Raw genomic sequence first — 25378 nt, 5'->3', positions numbered from 1 at the left:
AAAATCACTATGCCTGACCTCAAGCTGTACTACAGAGCAATTGTGATAAAAAAAAAAACTGCATGGTATTGGTACAGCGGCAGACAGGTAGATCAATGGAATAGAATTGAAGGCCCAGAAATGAACCCACACACCTATGGTCACTTGATCTTTCACAAAGGAGAATCCAGTGGAAAAAAAGACAGCATTTTCAACAAATGATGCTGGCACAACTGGCAGTTATCATGTAGAAGAATGTGAATTGATCCATTCTTTTCTCCTGTACAAAGCTCAAGTCTAAATGGAACAAGGAACTCCATATAAGACCAGAGACACTTAACTTATAGAGGAGAAAAACCTGGAAGATATGAGCACAGGGAAAAAATTCCTGAACAGAACAGCAATGGCTTGTGCTGTAAGATTGACAAATGGGACCTCATAAAATTGTAAAGCTTCTGTAAGGCAAAAGACACTGTCAATAAGACAAAAGGCCACCAAGAGACTGGGAAAGGATTTTTACCAATCCTAAATCTAATAGGGGACTAATATCCAATATATGCAAAGAACTCAAGACGCTGGACTCCAGAAAAATCAAATAATCTCATAAAAAAATGGGGCACAAAGAATTCTCAACTGAGGAATACCAAATGGCTAAAAAACACTTGAAAAAATGTTCAATATCCTTAATCATCAGGGAAATACATATCTCATTTCAATGAAGATTATCTTCCAAATGTGAAGTTTTTGCAATTTAGCATCCTACAGTTCAAAAACAATATTAGAGGCATTCAGAACACCTAAATCCATCTGGTAACCTGTTGTCATAAGCAGGCAGATAGTACATATATATAAAGTTATTTGCTTCTTCCATGTTTGCATGCTAAAATGCATAATTGGACTAGACTATAGACTTATGCTATATTTTTTTAACATTCATGCCTTTTTTCTCATTGTTTGTTATCTTTCTTTTAATATTTCTGCTGCTTGGATAATGTTGATGTATATCCCACCCCTGAAAAAATATACAGGAAGACATAAGAACTCTCAAGTTTTATAATGTTTGTAATTCTAAATTATTATTTTAGCTTTGATTTCTAATACAAGTCTGGAAATTATGCATTTAATCATATTAACTTATGTGATAAACATAATTAAATATTTAGTGTGCCTTTGGACTACTTTTTAAATAAAAATGTTATTGGTGATGAACTGAGCCTAAAATACCTGGGATATTGGGCTTGGTATGACACATTTGATCCTTGATGTAGCCTAGCAAAACCAAAATTACTTGCTTATTTTTGTCTAAGGAGACCAGACATTTCCAGGATTATAGGTTAATTGGGGTTTAGAAAGGTTAAATAACCTGCTTAGAGTTGTAAAATAAGGACTACTGCTGACTCTCATAATTTCTACTACAGTGTTATGCCTTCAATGTTATGCTTTTATTCCAATCTAGTATCAAATGCTCTTACTAGGAACTCAAATTTTAGTTAGAAAAGTAACTAAGTAATTTTTTAATGATGAATAGAAACTTTTCATACATCTTCATAATTTCTGAAATATAGCTACCCATTTAATGTTCTCAAAAGTTATTTTACTAAGTAAAACAAAGATTATCCTATAACGATGTTGTGAAAAATAGAATGATGGGCATTTTAGATGCATATATACCAAAAATTACTTGAGAGTGGGAATACTCAAAGAATAGTGCATGATAAAGCAGCCTCATGTTACAACTTGTTTTTAATGCAAGTTTGTTGGTTTTCCAAGTCTGGTAACTCAGAAGTTCTCTACTAGTAGACTCTAAAATCTTTCTCAGTCTCCCCAGGTTATTCTGATAAACCATGGAGTTTGAGACTTTCCTGTATGAGAAATTGTTCTCACAATTCAACTTCAAAATAATTTGTGGAGCTTTGAAGACTTTCTGACTGAACACTTTTTTTTTTTTAACCAATTTTATAGGGCACTGATTCTAGGCCCATAGTGTGAAAATTAGTTTGTTAGATGAAACATTAATTCCATCAAAACTTAACTTGTAACTTTCTTTCCTATAAAGGACACAGTTTACTCTAGGCTAAACTATGTGATATCATTGTTTCATCTTGGGACACCTGCACTACATATTTTTAGAATGTTCTATTCAGATGACTGTTTCATCTACTACATGTGAAGATTCTCTTGGCTGGAGTCGATTTTTTACTTTTAAGCGGATGTAGGGACTTCTGTATGCCATATGTCTAAAAGATCATTTTTAACAGTAGGGAAAAGGTTTGATATTCTCTTACAGAACAAGATATCTAGCAAATAATATTCATTGTTTCTAAGTAATTAGAAAAATATTTTTCCTTACAAGGAAATGACAAATGTTTGAAGGGATTGATATATATGTAAATCACCCTATGTGAAAAACATTAAATGTATTCAGGTATGGAAATAGTAAATTATATCCACTATGTGGAACTGTTATGTGTTAGTTAATGATTCTTAAACGAAATAAATAATAATGGGGATTGTCTCCCAAAGCTGCATAAATATATACATTAGTGTGCATGCAAAAGGTACCACAGACCTAAACTGTAGCATGGAGTTTTGTTTGTTTTAAAATTGAAGGAAAAATAAACATGTTTTACTTAGCCCAATATAAGAGGAGCCAGAATTGAGGGCATAGCCCATCTCTCATCAGAAAAACTGTAATGCTTTCCTTCCAATTCTTTCTTTCACCGGCTTATTTTTTACATAAGGCTCTAAAACTGCTCTCTACAAAGTCACCAGAGAGCTCCTTGTGCCTGCCTCAAAGGTTACTCTTCAATTCTTATCCTTCTTGACCTTTGCGCCATGCTTGACAGGGATGTTTGGTCCCTTTCTGAAATTTTCTTGCTTTCAGTTTCTGGGACATTGTGCTCTCCTGATCTGCCTCTCCTCCAGCCTCACAGCACTTTCTGACTACCTCTTATCAATTTGTTTTTCTTATCCCTTTAAGATCAATTTTTATACTTCAAATTTTTCATTTTATTCTCTTCTAATAAAGTTTTCATTTCTTGAAGTTCATTGCTTATACTCCTGTCTTTCTTAAGTAACTGGATCTTACAAATTATAAAGTAATACTACTAGCTCACCATCTGGCCTGATACTCAGACTTGTGTAAAGCAAACACTTGCTAGTTTTGTAACTTAGATTCCTAATGAGAATTTCAATTGTAGTTGTGTGCTTTGGATTTTGTAAGTCTGTGAGATATCATTCAAACTGTAGCCTCAAAGTTTAGCTATGCCTGTGAAGCAATTGACAGTGGTCAGAGTTTGGTCCCACATTTCTTTCTGCATAAACTCAGAATTTCTCTAAATATAATTTTGCTCTTCCTGCCTACATGCTACACAGTCTCATAATTCATTTGCCTGTGATTCTTGAGATTTATATCATGGGACTCCCTGTATGTCTAATCTCTGGCTTCATTTCCTGCCCAGTGTTGTTTATAGATGATACAACTGTGAGAATAAGTGAGTTGCTCATTTAACTGCATCTACAGAATTTTATAACAGGAGACAGAACAAAGGACTGGATTTGTAAAACAGTGAGATTTACTTTGTATTTAAACTAAAGTTCGTACAGATGTTCACTAAAAAAAAAAATAATAAAAAAAAAATAAATGGATTAAAAGAGTGACCTCATGATGCTACAGAAGGAGGTTTGGAGCAGTAAGGACATGTCAGACTTAAATGACTTTCCACATTATACTAGATAGTTTCTGAACCCTGACTAGAAGTTATTTAAACTTTAAAGACCCACAACATAAAAGCATGTTGAAGTCCTTTAAACTCAGTGAGCTCTCACGCTGTGAGTATTTAAAGTTTAAATTGCCTCCCATAGGGTCCAAGGCACAGTCAGTCAGTGTGTGCTGCATTCTTTGACTACTCCTGTAGACAGAATGAGCCACAGCTATTCAGGAGAAAAGTGACAGCAACATTAGTTTTCATGCTAACTTCTCTATTTATTCAACTAAGATCTAATGGATTCTCGTGATTTGGAAGAGCACTCTAGTTGCTATCACTCCAAAGCATACTGAAGTGTTCTCTCAGGATGCTTGCATTCTAGCCGAAACCCAGCCAAAAAGGAAAAAGTACCTCTAAAATGTTCAGATGTGAGGTAGAAAAAGCTTACTTCTTGTTTAATAGTTGGAAATTGTAGGCTCATGAGAAAATTCATTCTGAGCATACAGTTAAAATATGAGGAAATATTGATCTCAAGTTCATGGAAAGTGACAACTCAACTGAAGGAGTAGCCTATGTAGCATATATATATATATATATATATATATATATATATAGGCTGTATACACACACACACACACACACACACACAATGAGTTTTGGGTAGAATTTTTAATCCAGTGAAATGAAGAAGAAAGCTGGTGATGACATTATAGTGCAGAGTGAGTTTCTGCTGTGAACATAAGTAGCTGCTAGATTTTAATCTGTTTGTCATTGGGAGAAAGGTTTTTTGGAAAGAAAGCATTATGATACAGCTATTTGTGAAGCACTGCTACTTTAAAATGATGGCCCAGCAAGTACACATGCTTGCTGCAAAGATGGATGATCCATGTTCTGGGCAATGCAATCAAATAACTTTTTTTCAGTTTCATTCCCTCCAGTTCATTTGTGTAAAGAATAAGCAAACTCACTGGACCTACCAGATTGGAAGAGAGAAACCACTTCTACAATTTGTCCTCTCACCTTTGGATGTGAACTGACACCCAATTTCCACTGCTACTCAAAGAATAAATAAATCTAATTTTTCAAATGTATAGGGAGAAGCCATCCCTCCTACATTACACAAAACAGGAAAATAATCAGTATCTCTTTTTACTCCAAAGAAACAGAGAAACATTTGGGGGATTTGTATATTACACTCTCTCTTTTACAATGGTTCAAATTAGCTCTAATAACCAGAACATAATAAAAAGGTAGCCAAAAAGTCTACAAAAATGATAATCATGGATCTGTTCCAATTAATCTTATTACAAAAAGAGGTATGAGCATATGTGTCCTATGGGCCCTTGTGATAAAAATTAAAATGGATAAGGTTACTTTCCTAAGTTTTTGTCTTTGTTTTAGCTTTCTTGCTTTATGGTTTTGCTGTTGTTGCCCTTAACACTAAACTGAAACATATGCAACTAAGCTGACATGGGAGGAAGTAAGAACAATAAAGCAGGATTTCATTCCTGCCAAGAACTCAGTGAAGAACACAGTTAATACAGGCGTTATATACACAAATTCATATTTAACATAGTTGTCTATAGCTTTGTGAAAACTATGAAGAATAATAGCCAAGGTTCCATATGGGAATTCAAATTATCCATGTTTTTTGTTTTTTGAACATGGTAGTTTATTTTATGTTTTTTTAAAGCAATCTTTTTCTTCACAAAAACGTTTAACTTGGTTAAAAATCCTGAAATTCTATTTTCCCCTTCTTTTCTTCCTTTAAGTTAGTTTATCTTATATCTAGTGAGACTTAACTTGTATAATACATGGATACAGTTACAGGCACACAGACAGAGTGTGATAATCCATTTATGTATACACTGTTTAAAGAGTAGATGAATCAATGACCCAGGAACCATAGCTTTGGTTACTCGTTACTGTACACAAAACAGCACTGTGGGGTTTGCATTAAGATTATTTCCCTGCATATTGAGAAGTGTTTAAATTATGTGGAAGGATTTTTTAGAGTTATTGTATGTGTTAGGACTTCAAGATTCTTTTGTTTTATAAATGGCTGCAAGCATTTTAGCTCTATATCTGAAGGTGTCTTACTAACATGCTCTTTGCACACAATTTTACCTTTATCTTTGGACATTTTATGTCTCTGTATAAGAAAGCCTCCAGGAAAAATTCATTTGTCACCATATTACTCTTATGCAGATAAGAAAATGAAAGAAAAGCTAAAGAGATGCCTAGTTTTGAAAGGGAAGGTGCGCCCTCTAGTGATTCATATCTTTTCACAAGGACATTAGCATTTCCAATAGAATTTTTAACTAAATGTAGTTTCAATTTAGGCATATTAAATTGCATAAGAATAGAGTCCTTACTATGACAGCATGTCACATATACATATACCACATAAGGTACTACTCATGTTACCTATTCTTAAGGTTATTTTTTGCACATATTTGTATTTTATAAGGACTTTAAAATTTATGAAAGATGTAAAACAGTCTTGGGGCATCTGTGCTTAGCAACATTTTCTTGTCAGTCTTCTGGGCCACACACTTTTTATACTATTTCCATATTTGTTTACATTATGACTAATTATTCTGTTATAGCTAGCACTAACTTTAACAGTTTAGGGGATTTATTTAGTTTTGAACTTTGAGATAGTTCCCACAAATATTATATGAGTAGAAGATGTGAAGGTGACGTCTCAAAATCATGTCACATATTACAATTACACATTAGGCTTGGATCTTAAGTGATTAAGGTTTAATATTAAGCTTAGGCCAGGAGATTATTTTAAAGATATTTTTATCTATCAGATAATGAAATACTTTGACTAAGTATAATCTCTTTCAGCAGAAGTTTGACTGTATAGTATATTCAGCTTTCTAACAAGAAAAGATGAAAACACCAATGACATGTAACTCAGGGACTTTCCTACCCTTAATTAGTTAAAATGCTAAAGCACTGACATTGCATTCTATGGAATATATCACAAAAAGAACTCATCTTATGTAATTTGTTATCCATAATTAATAATGCAGATAATCTGATTTGATGGACAATACTTTGGACAAATTCAAATTTAAACCCACAGTGAATAGGCATACTTTGGGACAAAGTGAATTCTGCTAAATTATATATTTTAGTAGCTTTCAAAATTGCATTTATTGCAATCTAGAATCATTAAATTTTACTGTATTAAAATGTATATTTTTTGTGAAAAATATGCTTAATTTTACACATCTAAAACTACAAATACATTTGAGACAACAAGGAGTAGGTTTCTTGACAGGAATGTTAATGTTGAAGAATGAATAAATTAATGTGTTTGGAATATGAAAATAACAATGTAAGAATATGTAACGTCAGGTTTGTATCTCAAATCAAAACCTCTTCAAAATGTAAAGATAAGTGAATTTATTTCTGTGGCATACTTTTAAAATAGTTCTGTTTTTAAAAAAAATTATTTGTAATTCATTTTTACACTACATATTTCATTCCCTGTCCCTTCCTTCCCACCATCCAACTGCTCCACATCCCACATCTCCTCCCCAACACCTTGTCTCCACATGGATGCCCCCGTGCCCCACCCCACCTGACCTCTAAACTCCCTGGGGCCTCCAGTCTTTTGAGGGTTAGGTGCATCATCTCTAAATAAACATAGACCTGGAAGTCCTCTACTGTATGTGTGTTGTGGGCCTCATATCAGATGGTGCATGCTGTCTGTTTGGTGGTCCAGTGTTTGAAAGATCTCTGGGGTCCAGATTAATTAAGACTGCTGGTCCTCCTATAGGATCGCCCTTCTCCCCAGCTTCTTTCAGCCTTCCCTAATTCAACAACAGGGGTCAGTAGCTTCTGTCCATTGGTTGGGTGCAAATATCTGCATGTAACTCTTTCAGCTGCTAGTTGGGTCTTTCGGAGTGTAGCCATGCTAGATCTCTTTTTGTGAGTGCTCCATAGCCTCAGTAATAGTGTCAGGCCTGGGGACCTCCCCTTGAGGTGGATCCCACTTTGGGCCTGTTGCTAGACCTTCTTTTCTCAGACTCTTCTCCATTTGCATCTCTGTAATTCTTTCAGACAGGAACAATTATGGATCTGAGTTGTAACTGTGGGATGGCAACTCCATCTCTCATGATGTCCTGTCTTCCAGCTGAAGGTGGGCTCTATAAATTCCCTCTCCCTACTGTAGAGCATTTCGTCTAAGGTCCCTCCCTTTGAGTCCTGAGAGTCTCTTACCTCCCAGGTCTCTGGTGCATTCTGGAGGATCCCCTCAACCTCCTATCTCCCAAGGTTGCCTATTTCCATTCTTTTTGCTGGCCCTCAGGGCTTTGGTTCTTTTCCTTCACCCAATACCAGATCAAGTTCCCCTCTCTCTCCCTACTGTCCCCCCACCCCATCCACTTTCCCTCACAATTCCTCTCTCCCTCACCTCTTATGATTGCTTTCTTCTCTCTCTCAAGTGAGACTAAGGTGTCCTCATTTGGGCACTTCTGCTTGTTGAGTCTTTTGAATACTGTGAAATGTATCTTGTATAGTTTGTTTGTTTGTTTGTTTGTTTGTTTGTTTGTTTGTTTTTGGCTAATATCCACTTATTAATGAGTATATACCATACATGTCCTTTTGCATTTGAGTTACCTCACTCAGGATAATATTTTCAGAAAATTGGAAATATATCTACCTGAAGACAGAGCTATACCACTCTTGGAAATATACCCAAAGGATGGCCCACCATGCCACAGGGGCATGTGTTCCACTATGTTCATAGCAGCTTTATTTGTGAGAGCCAGAAGCTGGGACCAACATAGATGTCCCACAACAGAAGAATGGATACAGAAAATGTGGTTCAATTACACAATTGAATACTATTCAGCTATTAAGAATGAGGACATCCTGACTTTTGCAGGCAAATGCATGGAACTAGTCCTACGTTTTTATGTTGACTAGTTTGATGGCAGCTTTTTCTTCCTATTTAACAAGATTGTAATTATAATTTTCATCAACATTATTATTATGTGTGTGTGTGTGTGTGTGTGTGTGTGTGTACCACAGTAAAGGCATGGGGGTCAGAGGACAGCTTTGTGTTGTCAGTTTTCTTGTTCTAACTGTATATGGGTTCCAAGGATCAACCTCTGGTCACTAGCATTATGTTGCAAGCACCATTACTAGCTGAAACATCATCTTGGCCTATATGATTCTACTACTTAAACAAAGCAAAATAAACTTCAGGAATTTCAAGAAGTCTCTTTACAAATAGATTGTAAATGTAATGAATAATAGGACCCAGTCTACAAAAAAAGTGAAAATGATAAATTACAAATGCTAAATTCAACAAGATTGAGTAGAGTGCAAATATATCATCTTGGTGTAATATTCAATATAGCAGTCACTACACAGAAAATCGAGACAGTACACAATCAGCGCTCATCCAGAGGCTCCCTTTCCATAATAACACAGTTGTCATATGTGTACAATAATAAGCTATTATTAAAAATTTTACCGGGTAGTGGTGGCCCATGCCTTTAATCCCAGCTCTTGGGAGGCAGAGCAGGCAGATTTCTGAGTTTGAGGCCATCCTGGTCTACAAAGTGAGTTCTAGGACAGCCAGGGATATACAGAGAAACCCTGTCTTTGAAAAACCAAACAAACAAAAAATCTACAACTTTTTTTTTATTTAAAAGTAGTAAAAAGAAGAAATAGGGCATTGCTTTATTATTTTGATTTTTAATATCTCATCACACTTAATACATTTAAAAAAGAAACAGAGAACATCTCACATCTTTCTTTTGGTCCAACCAAATGACAGATGGACATTATGGACAACAAAACCAGGCAGAGGTTTTTTATTTTATTTTTTTTAAATTTTCTTTATTTACATTTCAAATGCTATCCCCCAGCAAGATTTTGCTGAAAGGACCCTAATATAGTCTTGTGTGAGGCTATGTCAGTGCCTGGCAAATACAGAAGTAGATGCTCACAGTCATCTATTGGATGGAACACAGGGCCCCCAATGGAGGAGCTAGAGAAACCACCCAAGGAACTGAAGGGGTCTGCAACCCAATAGATGGAACAACAAAATTTTACAACTTTTAACTACAAATATACAAATGTTTCTTTTGTTCTTTAGAATGCCTTATGTTCTTTTGTCTTTTTTTTAAATTCAAATGTCTATATAATCATCTCTTATTGTTGACCATATGAGGTGCCATTGACCTAATTTATATCACATTTCTGAGAAAATTAAGTGGCTAATATTGAATATATAGCATGTTGAGGAAAATTTAGCTTTCCTACTTTTGGATATGTAACATGATGTTGAAATTTGAATCTTCCATACATAACGAGTGAAAATGTGAGGAGAGTGAAGTAATTTGATCCTGATAGAATTCAAAGAGTGGAGAGGATCTTGAATTCGTGCTTGCTTAGACTTAAGTAGAATAAAGTGTGACAATTACCTTCCTAGCAAGGCACTGGGAAGGCTACTTAGCACCTAGTTTTTGAGCATTAAGCATTTACTTCAAGAGTCTATTACTTTGCTCTACACCTCAGCATGTGTATCTCATGATTTAGAACAAGTGGGAAACCTGGGACCTACACACTCAAAAAAACCTGCAGCTAGCAGTGAAAATAAATAGCTGATAAACTGATAACAAATTAAATATATGTGCAACAATTACTTAAAAACCAGGATCGGTGGGCTCTAAGATGACTGCATTCATTCTCTCAGCACTAAGTGTAGGCTGTTGGCACTCTGTGAAGAATATATCAGAATCCTTTCAAATGCTGCTTCTCCCCCCCCTTTCTGTCTGGTGTTAAGAAGTGGGATCGTCTATAGGCATTAGAGAGAAATGAATGCATAACACTGACTGTTTTCTCTCATAATAATACTGAACATTACATAATAGGATCTAGATTGAACATTACCTTGCTAGAGAATATTTTAGTAAACAATACAGAGATAACTCACATTGACAATCATGGAAATGTGTATACTGCCAAATCTAAGTAATACCAAAAAAAAAAAAATTAATTGCTTCTAGAGTGTATTGAAGAAAACTCATGTATACATTTATGGTAGTTTGGTTAATTTTGAGATAACAGTCAGATAACATGCAAATTAAAGTTATGCTAAAATTTAATTATAATAAAAGCAAAATATATTAAAAGACAATCATAGATTTAGTTGACAAATTAACAGTCTTAGTGTTCCATTGCTCTAAGGTGACACTATGGCCAAAGCAACTCTTACAAAGGGCAACATTTAATTGGGGCTGAGAGTTCTACATCTTGATCAGAAGGTAGCCAGGAGAAGACTGGCTTCCAGGCTTCTAGGAAGAGAGGGTCTCAAAGCCTACCCTCCTAGTGAAATACTTCCTGCAACAAGGCCACACCCACTCCAACAAGCCCATATCTCCTAATAATGCTCTCTCTTGGGACAAGCATATTCAAACCACCACAAACACCAAGTAGAAGACAGAATTGTGTTGAGAGGAACTAAGATCTTAAACCATGAATGAGTTTCAGGTGTGACTACCCTGCACCTATTTCCTTGACAATCAATATATCACAATAATGAGGGTGAATAGTAGAGTTATGACTAGCATAAACTCATTTGAATTAACATATTTTACTAATTTGATTTATTTCATTCCAGAAAGGAACTGTGCAGTATTAATCTTTGTGCTTCTGAATACATACATTTCCTAGGTAAAACCTTCACTCAAAACAGCACTGAAATAATATCTGACATCCTTTTTTAATTGTGTAAATAAGCAGTCATAAAAGTGACTAGTTAGGTAAATTCCCTTGTTGCTAAGCCTGGGCACATGAGTTCAACCCAAGTGTTCTCCATGCTAGAAGGAAAAAGCAGAACCCTCTATGTTGTGCATGCTGTTCTCTGACATCCCCACTCAGGCCATGGCATATTCTTGCTCACACACAGATTCCCCAAGCAAAGGAAGTAAACAAATACAGTGGCAGTATAATAGAAAATGTGTAAATTTTTTAAATGTGTAATCATGCTCCAAAGCATAATTGTTTGAGAGAGAAGATCCAGCATCTGGTATAATCACCCTTTAAATTTATCAACTCATGCAAACACACAAACAAAAAGAACAACAAAAGGACTCTTTAGGTTTTCACAATTTTGTGTTTGAATTGATCTGAACTCCATGCCAACTGGTGGCCAGGCCTCACTTAAAATCTTCACAGAGCCACAAGCAGGCCGTTACCATGGTATTGAATCTACAAAGCCTTCACTGTGTATAGAGAAACCGATTTACTTGGCAGAGCCACTAGTTTTCAAGCTGATTTAACCCTAACTCATTGGGGGATTTTTGTTGTTGTTTTCTTTTGTTTTGCTTTGTTTTTAAATCTTCACAAGGTCTCTAAGTGAGGTAAGTTCCAGTTTGGTGTTCAAAACATTTTATTTAGTTAAATAGATCCTTCAATAAACCAAATTCCTTTAGGACAGTTATATTGTGGCCTATTATTTAGAAAAGTAAAGCCAAATGTCAGGTGAAGTATGAATGTACTATCTCTTTAAAATAATTCCAAGGTAACTTTTTAAGACTTTGATACAATATATTTTGAATATACTTAAAATATCATTAACAAAAATGTAAATGACTGTCTCTGAGCAGTCATAAAATGCTATTATCTCCTTAGCTAGTGGTGGGAGAGCATATCAGTGTTCCAATCCTCTGTATGGAGAGTTATGTCCTTCTGGGACTTGAACAGATCTTGTGCATGTGTTTGCAATTATTCTGAGTTCATATGTGCATCTGCCCTATTGTGTCTGGAATGCAGTTTTCTTGAAGTTATCCACCAACTCTAGTTCCTACAATCTTTCTAACTCATCTTTGGAAAAGATCCTTGAGCACTGGAGTGAGATGTGAATGATTTGTTGTCTGCATACTGACCATTAATAGGGTCTCTGTTTTAATTGTCATTTACTGAAAGGATAAGATTCTTTGATGAAGGTTTGAAAGATGTCCTGATCTATGAGTATACCAATAAGTTATTAGGTGTTATTTGATGCTATGTCCATTTAGCACAGTAATAATATTATATTCTCTCTTATGAATACTTTGTAACCAAGGGAGGAGAGATATGTGAACCATGCAATTTCACATTTTTATATTTCACATACCAAAAATTGTTCTAAAGTTCTTTTGTATAAAAACAATTTATTTGTGTATAAAATACCTCTCTCTTTTTTAAAATTTTATTTTTTGACAATGGTTGGACCCATTGTCAGAACAAATAATTCAGATAGTAATATGAGCAAACAAGATCAGTGTAAATTGTGTCCATAGTAGAAGTCTTTCTTGAAAGTTCTTTGAATGTTTGTTATTCAATGAAATAAGTTGAGTTAGAGTTTCATGTACCTATCTATAGAACAAGTGAGTATTTTCTACAGAAAATCTAAACAACACAGAGGTTAATCCTAAAGGCTAAGTTTTATAGTGGTTGGTGCATAGTTTAAACATCATGTTGTTATCCAAAGTATTTTTTTAATAAAACTTGTTCAAATTTATTTAAAGAAAAAAAATGAACTAAAGCAATGAGAAAGCATTATATTGGAAATCTTCCCATGGCTTGCTGGATGCAAGTCAACAAGGGATTTTCCTGTTTGTATGGAATAGGGAGAGATGACAAACCTGAACTATAGAGTTCAGAGTATCCTAAGACACTTGAAGAAATATATGCTTAAAATAAATTACAGACACTATATGTTTTTATTATTATTATTATATTATTATTATTATTATTACATCTTTTTTCTTTACACTCCAGATTTTATTCCCCTCCTGGTCCATCCTCTGACTGTTCCACATGACATACATCTACCCCACCCCCTGTCTCCACGATGAAGTCTCCCCCTCCTCCAGTAGACCTCTAAACTCTTTGGGGCCTCCAGTCTCTTTAGAGTTAGGTGCCTCTTCTCTGACCAAACACAGATCCTGCAGTCCTGTGCTGTATATGTGTCAGGGGCCTCATATCAACTGGTATATGTTGCCTGGTTGGTGATCCAGTGTTTGAGAGATCTCAGGGGTCCAGGTTAATTGAGACTGCTGGTCCTCCTTCAGGGTCACCCTCCTCCTTACCTTCTTCCAACTTTTCCCTAATTCAACCACAGGGGTCTGTAGCTTCTGTCCATTGGTTTGGTGCAAATATCTGCATCTGACTCTTTCAGCTGCTTGTTGGGTCTTTCGGATGGCAGTCATGATAGGTCCATTTTTGTGAGCACTCCATAGCCTCAGTACTAATGTCAGGCCTTGGGGCCTCCCCTTGAGCAGGATCCCATTTTGAGCCTGTTTGCTAGACCTCCTTTTCCTCAGGCTCTTCTCCATTTTTGTCCCTGCAGTTCTTTCAGATGGGAACAATAATGGGTCACAGTTTTGACTGTGGAATAGCAACACCATCCCTCACTTGAAACCGTGTTTTTCTGCTGGAGGTAGGCTCTACAAGTTCCCTCTCACTACTGTTGGCGAATTCATCTAAAGTCCCTCCTTTGAGTCCTGAGGGTCTCTCACCTCCCAGGTCTCTGGTACATTCTGGAGGATTCCCCCAAACTCCTATCTCCCAAGGTTGTCTGTTTCCATTCTTTCTGCTGACCCTCAGGGCTTCATTCATTTCCCCTCACCCAATATCAGATCAGGTTACCCTCCCCCCACACACTCCCCTTTCCCTCCCAGTTCCCACCCTCCTTCCCCCATGTGGTTGCTTTCTTATCTTTCACAAATGGGACTGAGGCTTCCTCAATTGGGCCCTGTAGCTTGTTGAACTTTTTCAGTTCTGAGGACTGTATCTTGTGCATTCTGTATATTTTTTTGGCTAATATCCACTTATTAGTGAGTACATACCATGTGTGTCCTTTGGGGTCTGAGTTACCTCACTCAGGGTGATAGACTGCAAAACTCAGGATGTATCTGTTCATAATAGCTGAGTAGTATTCTATTGGGTAAATGAACCATGATCTCTGTATCCATTCCTCTGTATTTGGTCATCTGGGTTGTTTCTAACTTCTGGCTATCACAAATATGGCCTCTATAAACATAGTGGGACACATGCCCCTGTGGCATGGTGGGGCATCCTTTCGGTATATTCCCGAGAGTGGTATAGTTGTGTCTTCAGGTATATCTATTTCCAAGGAACCTCAAGATTGATTTCCAGAATGATTGTACCAGTTTGCAATCATATAAGTAATGGAGGAGTGTTCCTCTTTCTCCACATCCTTCCCAACCTGTGTTGTCACTTGAGTTTTTTATCTTAGCCATTCTGACTGGTGTAAGGTGGACTCTCAGGGTAGTTTTGATTTGCATTTCTTTGCTCACTAAGAATTTTGAGCATTTCTTTAGGTTCTTCTCAACCATTCCAGGTTCCTCTGTTGTGATTTCTTGGTTTAGTTATATACCTCATTTTTTGATTAGGATTTTTGGTTATCTGGGTGGTTAACTTCATGAATTCTTTATATATTTTGAATATTAGCTCTGTATTACATGTGGGATTATTGAAGATGTTTTCCCAATCCATAGGTTGCTGATTTGTCTTATTGACTAGGACCTTTGCCTTAAAGAAGTTTTCCATTTTCATGAGGTCCCATTTATCAATTCTTGATCTTAGAGTGTGAACCATTGGAGTTCTGTTTAGGAAATTCCCTCCTGAACCAATGAGTTCAAAGCTCTTTCCCACTTTCTCTTTTATTAGATTCAGTGGTTTTATGTTCAGGTCCTTGATCCACATGGATATGAGTTTTGTGCAAAGTGACAATTATGGTTCTCTTTTCATTCTTCTACATACAGACAGATAGATGGACCAGCACTATTTATTGAAGATGTTTTCTTTTATCCATTGTATATTTTTGGCATCTTTGTCAAAGATCAAGTTTGCATAAGTGTGTGATTTTATTTCTGGGTCTTCCATTCTATTCCATTGATCAATGTTTCTGTCTCTTTACCAATACCATACAGTATTTTTCACTATTGCTCTGTAGTAGAGCTTAAGGTCAGAAATGGTGATTCCCCCAGCCATTCTTTTATTGTTAAAAATTGTTTTTGATATTCTAGGGGTTTTTTGCCTTTCCAGATGAATTTGAGAATTGCTTTTTTCCATGTCTTTGAAGAATTGTGTTGGGATTCTGATGGGAATTGCACAGAATCTGTAGACTGCCTTTAGTAGGATGACCAGTTTTATTATATTAGTTCTGCCAATCCATGAGCATGGGAGTTCTGTCCATTTTCTAAGATCTTTCTTGAGAGACTTGATGTTATTGTCATACAGATCTTTCACTTGTTTGGTTAGAGTTACCCCAAGATATTTTATATTATTTGTAGATATTATTAAGGAGATTGATTCCCTCATTTCATTCTCAGCCTGTTTATCATTTGTATAAAGGAAGGTGACTGATTTTATTTGAGTGAATTTTATATCCAGCCACACTGCTGAAGTTGTTTATCAGCTGGAGAAGTTCTCTGGTAGAATTTTTGGTGTCATTTATGTATACTATCATATCAGTTGCAAATAGTGATCTTTATTTCTTCCTTGCCAATTTGCATCCACTTGATCTCTTTTTGTTGTCTTCTTGTTCTAGTTATCACTTCAAGTACTATTTTGGATGTGGGGAGAGTGTGCATCCTTCTCTTGTCCAGGATTTTAGTGGGATTAATTGAAGTATGTCTCCATTTAATTTGATATTGGCTCTTGGTTTGCAGTAAATTGCTTTTATTATATTTAGGCATGAGCCTTGATTTCTTGATCTCTCCAATACTTTTAACATGAAGGGGTGTTGTATTTTGTCAAATGCTTTTTCTGCATCTAAGGATATGATCATGTGTTTTTTTTCTTTGACTTTGTTTATATAGTGGATTATGTTAATGCATTTTCATATATTCAACCAACCTTGCATCCCTAGGAGGAACCCTACTTGATTGTGTTGTGAATGATGGTTTTGATATGTTCTTTCATTTGGTATGCAAGAATTTTATTGAGTATTTTTGCATTGATATTAATATGTGAGATTGGTCTGAAATTCTCTATTTATGGTTGGATCCTTGTGTGATTTAGGTATCAGAGTAATTGTGGATTTATAGAACAAGTTAGGTAGTCTTCCTTCTTTTTCTATTATATGGAATAATTTGAAAAAAAATTGTTATCAGGTCTTCTTTGAAGGTCTGTTAGAATTTTGCACTAAATCCATCTGGCCCTGGGCTTTTTTTGGTTGAGAGGTTTTTAATGTCTTCTATTTCCTTGTGTGATATGGGCCTGTTTAGATAGTATACCTGCTTTTGATTTCACTTTGGTATGTGGCATCTCTCCAGAAAACTATCCATTTCATCTAGATTTTCCAGTTTTGTTGAATATAGTCTTTTATAGTAGGATCTGATTTTTTTTAACTTCCTCTGTTTCTGTTGTTATGTCTCCCTTTTCTGATTTGTTATTTTGGATACTGCCTTTTGGCCCTTTTGTCTGTTTGGCTAGGGGTTTACCTATTGTACTGGCTGGTTTTGTGTCAAGTTGACACAGCTGGAGGTATCACAGAGAAAGGAGATTCAGTTGAGGAAATGCCTCCATGAGATCCAGCTGTAAGGCATTTTCTCAGTTAGTGATCAAGGGGGAAATGCCCCTTGTGGGTGGTACCATCTCTGGGCTGGTAGTCTTGGTTCTATAAAAGAGCAGGCTTTGCAAGCCAGGAGAAGCAAGCCAGTAAGAAACGTCCCTCCATGGCCTCTGCATCAGCTCCTGCTTCCTGACCTGCTTGAGTTCCAGTCCTGACTTCCTTGGTGATGAACAGCAGTATGGAAGTATAAGCTGAATAAACCCTTTCTTCCCAAACTTGCTTCTTGGTCATGATGTTTGTACAGGAATAGAAACCCTGACTAAGAACCTATCTTGTGGATTTTGTCAAAGAACAAGCTTCTGGTTTTGTTGATTCTTTGTATTGTTTTCTTTGCTTCAGTTGGGTTGATTTTGTCCTTGAGTTTGACTATTTCCTGTCTTCTACTCCTCTTGAGTGAGTTTGCTTCTTTTTGTTCTAGTACTCCCAGGTGTACTGTTAAGTTGTTAGTGTAAGATCTCTCCAGTGTTTTTTTATCAGGACACATAGTACTACGAATTTTTACCTTATCACTTCTTTCATTGTGTCCCATAAATTTGGCTATGATGCAGACACTAGTAAGATGTTCATCAAACAACATCAAATAGGATATCATTAAATGTTTGTTCTTGATCCTATGAAAAATCCAAATGCCTTTGAATATATTCATGAGTGAAGATAGCAAAATTTCACTTTTATCAATTTTGATAATTTCTTTATAAAATGGGCTCATAGGGTGTGGTTCATTTTCTGTTATAGATAATTGAATACTGGGATTCACACATGTGTGAAGTCATTGACTGATGTCCAAAATGAAAATGTAGGTAAATTTTATGTAAAAGCTGACGTCAGTCAAATTTCTGAGAAGAAAATGAGGAAGGAGATATACGTGGTAAGATGCAATGTGTCCACAGAGGAAGGAGAAAAGTGTTTTGCATAGTAGTTTTACTTTGTTTGTGTAAAGAAAAATCCTATGCACTCCTAAGAAAACTAAAAAAAAGTAGCTCAGAGTTCTGAAAACATTGGAAAATCCTTTAAACACATCATATTGTGAGTCCTAGTCTAACTTTAAAAGTATTGCATAATTATGGACTGAAGGCACACATTGACATAGTCCAGACTTCCTTTGCAGTTCTGGAGACTCAGAAGTTCAAGTAGTTTATTTAAAAAATGTTCTTAAGACTTACTAAGGAGGAACATAAGGAAAAGGATGCAGCCAATAGAAGATGGTAAATGAACAGAGATATGGTTATTACTGTGGACAACTAGCATTCAGTCCCACAGGGACCTCATAGAGACTATGTATAAAACATTCCATGGTTGTTCAACTGAGTGGCATCATTTTGAAGAGGCTTAAAAATAACTCCAAAATTTTTCTCATTAATACTAGGGAAATACTAACTTCTCAGAATTTGTGGTCTTTCTTGTTCAATTCCCAGTGAAAACATGTAGGCAGAGACCGCAAATTTTACACTGAGTCAAAAAAACAAAAACAAACAAACCTGAAACATACTTTCCTAAGACATACTGCTATTGAGTGGAAAGAAATGTTAGTAGGAGTACACTGGACTCTGTGGCTATTGACCTGACCATAGCCCCAAAATAAGGACTTAGTAATGAATACAAATTAATCAGGTATGCACAAAGTTTTTTTTCTCCATGCAAGAGGACCCCCTATTTTAATAAAAATTAGAAATTAAAAGAGGAAAGCTGATAAATGGAACAGATGGACTTTAAAAGCTCAATATTGTTCCATTGTGTGCATATGTCTTCATCCTTTCATCTACTGAAGAACAATTACTTTGATTCAATAGCATGCAGAATTTGTTTTGATTCAATATTCAGCTTAAATTCAATGATCACAGGAAAACATGTTTTGAAATAACTTGGTAGATGGTAAGATATTTGTTGCAGCAGAATGACCCTCACAAAATTTAATAGCCTCAACCAACATTGTTTCTTATAGCTCCCGTGTTGGCTAGTTTCATGTTGACTTTACACAAGCTTGAGTTTTCTGATAGGAGGTAAGCTCAGCTGTTAGATCTGGCTGTAGGCAAGCATGTTGAGCATTTTTTTCTAATTAGCAACTTATGTGGGAAGTCATAGTCTATTATGTATGATGCCACCTGGGTTAGTTTCCCTGGGTTCTGTAAGAAACCCGGCTGAACAAGCCCTGCTGGTAAGCAGCACTTCTCCAAGATCTCTGTATCAGCTCCCACCTCCGAGTTCTTGCCTTTGTTATTTATCTCTTTATCATCAACATACTTGCCTACAGAGAGATTAAACATGAGCATTTTCCAGCTGAGTTTCCTACCTCTCAGAAGTACCAGCCTAATTAACTCCCTCTACCAAGTTGCTTTGGTTTGCATTGTTACATTGTTTCATCTCAACAAAAGTCACTGACTAAGACAGAAATTGGTACACCGAACGTTTATGTATTTCTTTATAATGTTAGCTGGAACATGTATTTCAGTGACTTCAAGTAATGTTGAGATACTTCAGAAGGTAAAATGTATTGCTTTGTACTTCTTCATTGACAATGGAGAATTACTCAAAGAATCATAATCTAATTGGGTTTCTTGTATTATAATTGACATTTCAGAATGTGTGCTACAAGTATACAGTTATTTACTAAGACCTTGCATGGATTACTCTTATTGATGTCCATTTTTCTCTACCAAGCTGCAAGGAAAAGCCCCAGTGATGGTTTGGATACCATGTAAAACCATGAATATCAGAATTATGGTTTAATTGGTGCAACCAGCATAGAACTGTTTTAGTTTATTGTTAATTTTTTTCAAAAATAGTAATTTGGTGTTGTGTGGGAGCAAAACTTTCAAACCGAATCTAGATAATAGCTTGTAAGAAATGCTGTGCAGATGACTGCTGTATTGAGTTTAATAAAATAGACTCCATGATCACAAGAATCTAGATCAAAGTTGACTCCAAAGTTTGGATCTACTTAACTAGGGAGATGGTGATACTATTTACAATAATAGGAGCATCAGATGAGAAGGGGTATGGTAAATGTGAATACATTTCTTTTCTTTCCATAAAGAAGAAAGAGATAATAAAGAAATAATGAGCCTTATTCTTTGCTCTCTTAGGTTGGATGTCGATATAACTGAACTTCACAGTTGGATTACTCGTTCAGAAGCTGTATTACAGAGTTCTGAATTTGCAGTCTATCGAAAAGAAGGCAACATCTCAGACTTGAAAGAAAAAGTCAATGTAGGTTCTGCACTAATCTTATATTTCTGCTTTGTGCTTCTTTCAAATTTCTTTTGTTTCAAATATCTCTGATATAGTCATTGAACTTTAAGCAAGAAATTAACATGATGTTCAATATGTAAAAAAGTTTGATAACAAGCAAAACAAAATATTTGCTTAGAAAAATCTGTTCAGAAGCTGCTATGGGAAGGATTTTTATATTCTTTAACTTAAGCAATATTTATAAGTAAAACTTTAGACAATCTACTTATGTTGACACGTCTTCATATCTTGTTCTTGGCCTTAGGAAATTTATTGACTAGAACAGTACATAATAGAGTACAGTAAAATTAGATAGGATAATAGAGGACACTTTATGCAGGATCAAAATACAGGTTTATAGTAATCAATACCTGTCATAATGATAACATATTTATATATCCAAGATATGTATATCTTGCATCAGCTCACCTAAAAGATGCATACTCTTTAAGTATTTATTTTTACTAGTAGATAGTTTGCAACATTTACTCCCGTATGAGATTATATAGTTTGACCTTCACAACAGGATTTTTATTGACCTTATAAGGAGCTGTTACATCTCCTGGAAAATTATCAGTGCTTTAACTTTATCACTTTAACAATGACAAAACATTCATTTTTAGAATGTAATTGACAATATTTTCTAAGAGACTTTCTACAAATCAAGGTAAATAAAATGAACAGGCTCCAAATAGTGAATGTGAAATAATTTTAGTCATAAAATTATCAATTGAAAGTGATTAGCAATTAAGTCCTGACCTATAAAATCTATTTACCCGATTGCACATATAATACTACCTCATAGCTGGGCATGGTGGTGCACGCTTTTAATCCCAGCACTCAGGAGGCAGAGGCAGAAGCAGGCAGATTTCTGAGCTCAAGGCCAGCCTGATCTACAAAGTGAGTCCCAGGACAGCCAGGGCTATACAGAGAAACCCTGTCTCGAAAAACAAAACAAAACAAAGCAAAACAAAACAAAACAAAACAAAACAAAAAAACTATACTACATCACAAATATGCTCTTGCTTTACCTGGGACATAGAAATGTTAAAGAGTTACAACCCCAAAAAGATATTCTGGAGTAACATTGTGTATTTTTTTAAGGATGACCAAGGAGCAAAGATAATTTGTCAGTTTTAGAAATCAACATTATTTATATTTACAACATAGTTATATTGAATTTCATATTAACTGTATATTAGATATGATTTTATTAGCATCATAATAGACTAGGATAAATAGTTTTACATAATAAGTATAATTTTATTATTAATCTTACATTTTAAAATTAAATGATAATACACAAAAAATCAATTGAACAAGATTGTCTAGGTTTAAGTATATGAATTTTAAAATATATGTTTCATGATTTTTAAATAATTCTTTTTAAATAAGATTCTTTTTATTCTTTGAAAATTTCCTAATTTTAGAGAGTTCATTTCCTCAAATTATCATGATTCTCTTACACTATCACTTTCCGAACTTAGTGTCCTCTTTTGATTATTATAAATACACTCCCAAGTCCAATTTGTGCTACCAGTATTGATCTTGTGTTGAGGAATCAAAAAGAGCATGGGCAATCTATCAGCAGCCATGTTCCTAAATGACAGTCACTCTCCATTTAGCAATCATTAACTGCTAGTAGCTGCACCTCTAAGTGTAAGGACTTGGTAGCCCCTCATCTCTTCATGTTGTAGCTTTGAATTGCTTAATCTGATTTAGATAACCACAGATGCTGTAAATTCATCTATGTGAAAGCCATGTGGGGTCAAGGATTCTGAATCTCACAGATCTCTCTTGCTCATTCATTAGGTCTTTTTTTAAATTAGGTATTTACTTCATTTACATTTCCAGTGCTATCCCAAAAGTCCCCCATACGCTCCACCACCCACTCCCCCAACAACCCACTCCCACTTCTTGGCCCCGGCGTTCCCCTGTACTGGGGCATATAAAGTTTGCAAGTCAAATGGGCCTCTCTTTCCAGTGATGGCCGACTAGGCCATCTTTTGATACATATGTAGCTAGAGACAAGAGCTCTGGGGTACTGGTTAGTTCATAATGTTGTTCCACCTATAGGGTTGCAGATCCCTTTAGCTCCTTGGGTACTTTCTCTAGCTCCTCCATTGGGGGCCCTGTGATCCATCCAATATCTGACTGTGAGCATCCATATGTTCTGTCCTTTCATTCTTCTGTGAGGATCCATGACCCTTGCATGAGGGAATGTTAATAAGGATGATTCAAATGGTTACTGACAATGACAGTTTAATCAGATATATATTCCTGCTTACTCACTACATAAAGAAGTTTCTGTGACCAAAGTTGAGTGTAGCATAAATCTATATCTAAAAAATAGAGGCCAATTTCCAGAATGATCATTTAACTTAACACTATTAGTATGTTCTACCACAGAGACCACAAGTTCCTAGGCTTTGATTTTACAGTATGAGACATGAAATACCTCCAATGGAACAGCTAGCTAATCAGGAAGCACTTGACTGCCTCTAGTAAAAATTACATCAATGGGTAAATATCAGCAATCCTATTCAAATTATGAGTTTAGTGCTAAGTGAGACTGCTGTGCTTCCTCTCTCCTGGTAGCCTGAATAGAATCTTATGATACCAAGCAAGCAAAGCCTCTGGGAACTAGTTTTCTGGTCATTCAAGGATGATTTTGCTATGTGCTGTATGTAAAGTTAGTGGAAGTTTCAGCAATAGGATTTTAACACATACTTACTATGGACATAAATGAGATAAATGCCGATAGTCTGTGTTGTTTAGATGCCTCTGGACTTCCCTGACCATATTTATTCATATGAGACATGCCTGACACTGATAATTTCAGTTAGTAACCCTGTGTTGTTTGGTAAAAAGCATTGATCACCCATTAAAGGCACTTTTTGATTTTTGTAGCTAAAAACCTGAGAATTTCTCAAAGACTTATTTATACATCTTGAATTGATACATTCAGTAATGTCCACTGATGTCTATCCCACCCACTCCTGTGCTCTTCGCCAAACAAACCTTTAGCAGATCCTCCCTTTTCCTCCATGTAACCTGTCATTAACTTTCCTAACTTGGGATTGAAAATCAGAGGTGGAAAAATTTATTGAGCAAAAGTATTATCTAGAAAAAGTTGTTCTCTATGTTTCAGAGTTTTTATGGTATATTCAACAAACAAGTATGAATTTACTTAATGATTGAATTAATTGAGGGTTTTATTGATTTGATTTGTAGAGTTTTCTGTGTATCATTTTAGTCTGTGTTTTAAAATGGCCTTAATCAAATATAAAAATGGAATTCTATAATTTAGGAAATATATATTCAAAATTTCATCTTATCCTTTGGCTACTTAAAAGCCAATATATATATTTATATTTATTTATATATATAATATATTATATATATTTATATTTATTTATATATAATATATTATTTATATTTATATATATATATATAAAACAATGTCAGTATGATAGACCAAAGGTACTAAAAATGTGCAATATGTTATATGCCTCAGTACAGGGGAATGCCAGAGCCAAGAAGTGGGAGTGGGTGGGTAGGTGCGGGGAGGGTATGGGGGACTTTTGGGATAGCATTTGAAATGTAAATGAAGAAAATACCCAATTAAAAAAAGATAATTTTCAATACAATTTCAGTCATCTCTCTCAACTTCGAATCTCATCTTCAGAAACAATAGCGTTGTTCTTAATTGCCCAGTAAAATAGGACATGAACTGATGTGCCCAGAAATTGCCTTTAAGTCAATTATATCTGTATTAAACACTCTAGAGAGAAATAATGATGGCTATTCAGCTCAGGTGTACATTGATTTTCTTGATTTCCTCATTTGCCAGTTTATGTAAGTTATTTTGAATTCAGGGGAGGGTCTTCTCATGAAAAGACCTGGTATGAATTGACTCATAGGTATTCATTTAAAATGATGAAGCATTATTTGATTTTTTTCACCTATTGCTGAATTTCTCCTATTTTATTTCATACCTAAAGTGAGTTTTTGTTGAAATAAGAATATCTTAAATTATTTCACATATTTTCAACTGTGTAATTTTTAAACTTTAGCATAAGTTTATCTTTTCTATTGATGATATGTTTTTATTCATATGGTTAACAAAATGTTCTTATTATATGTGTAGACATAGGATAATAACATTATTTTGGAGTTGCTAGTCAGAGAGAGTGCAAAATTTTTTCTCACACATAATGCCCAGTACCCAATCCCTTTATTACCTGAGAACTTGTTTCTACTTAAGCTTACAACATACCACATACTTGGAATTTTACTGTATCATCTTCTTATCTTATTTTCTTATTGAAGAATTTCTCAGTAGGGTCAAACCTTTTCTATTTAATTGGATATTTAATATTAGTTATCTCAATACACATCTGGAATGTTTTCCTGTATTCTCAATCTCATATTTGTCTCAATTCATTTACTTATATATGATCACAGTATAGGCATTATTGTTGTTCAAAATCAACTATTTTATTATTATTATTATTATTATTTTGACTACAATTTTATCCCGTCCTCTCTTTCCATTTGCTTCCCTTACCTCCCCTCTGCCATCTTCCCTCTGCCCTTTCTTTGTCTAGTCCTCCTCCACTCCTCAGTTTTTAATTAGAAAAGGGCCAGCCTCCCATGAATATAAACCAACCCTGGCATACTAAATTTCAGTAAGGCTTAGTGTCTCTAGTATTAGGATGGGCAAGGCAACACATTATAATGGAAATGTTCCCAAAAGCCTGCAAAAGAGTCAGAGACAGCCGCTGCTCCCACTGTTAGTAGTCCCACAAGAATACCATGCTACACAACAGTAACATATATG

General features: G+C 35.3%; 1 protein-coding gene across 3 annotated transcripts in view; it reads left to right on the top strand.

Moving 5' to 3' along the window:
* The window catches only part of Dmd (dystrophin), a 2436643-nt gene that overhangs the window by 903795 nt on the left and 1507470 nt on the right, over positions 1-25378 (top strand). For all 3 annotated transcript variants that reach the window (XM_085838134.1, XM_085838135.1, XM_029473188.1), the window contains exon 18: positions 20391-20514. In XM_085838134.1, coding sequence (XP_085694260.1) covers positions 20391-20514 — 124 coding nt within the window. The remainder of the gene's footprint in view (positions 1-20390; positions 20515-25378) is intronic.

The sequence above is a fragment of the Mus caroli genome, unplaced genomic scaffold (genome assembly GCF_978045245.1).
Source record: "Mus caroli unplaced genomic scaffold, Mus_caroli_1 scaffold_5, whole genome shotgun sequence".
Taxonomy (NCBI): Eukaryota; Metazoa; Chordata; class Mammalia; order Rodentia; family Muridae; genus Mus; species Mus caroli.
This window is presented reverse-complemented; position numbering and strand designations above follow the sequence as displayed.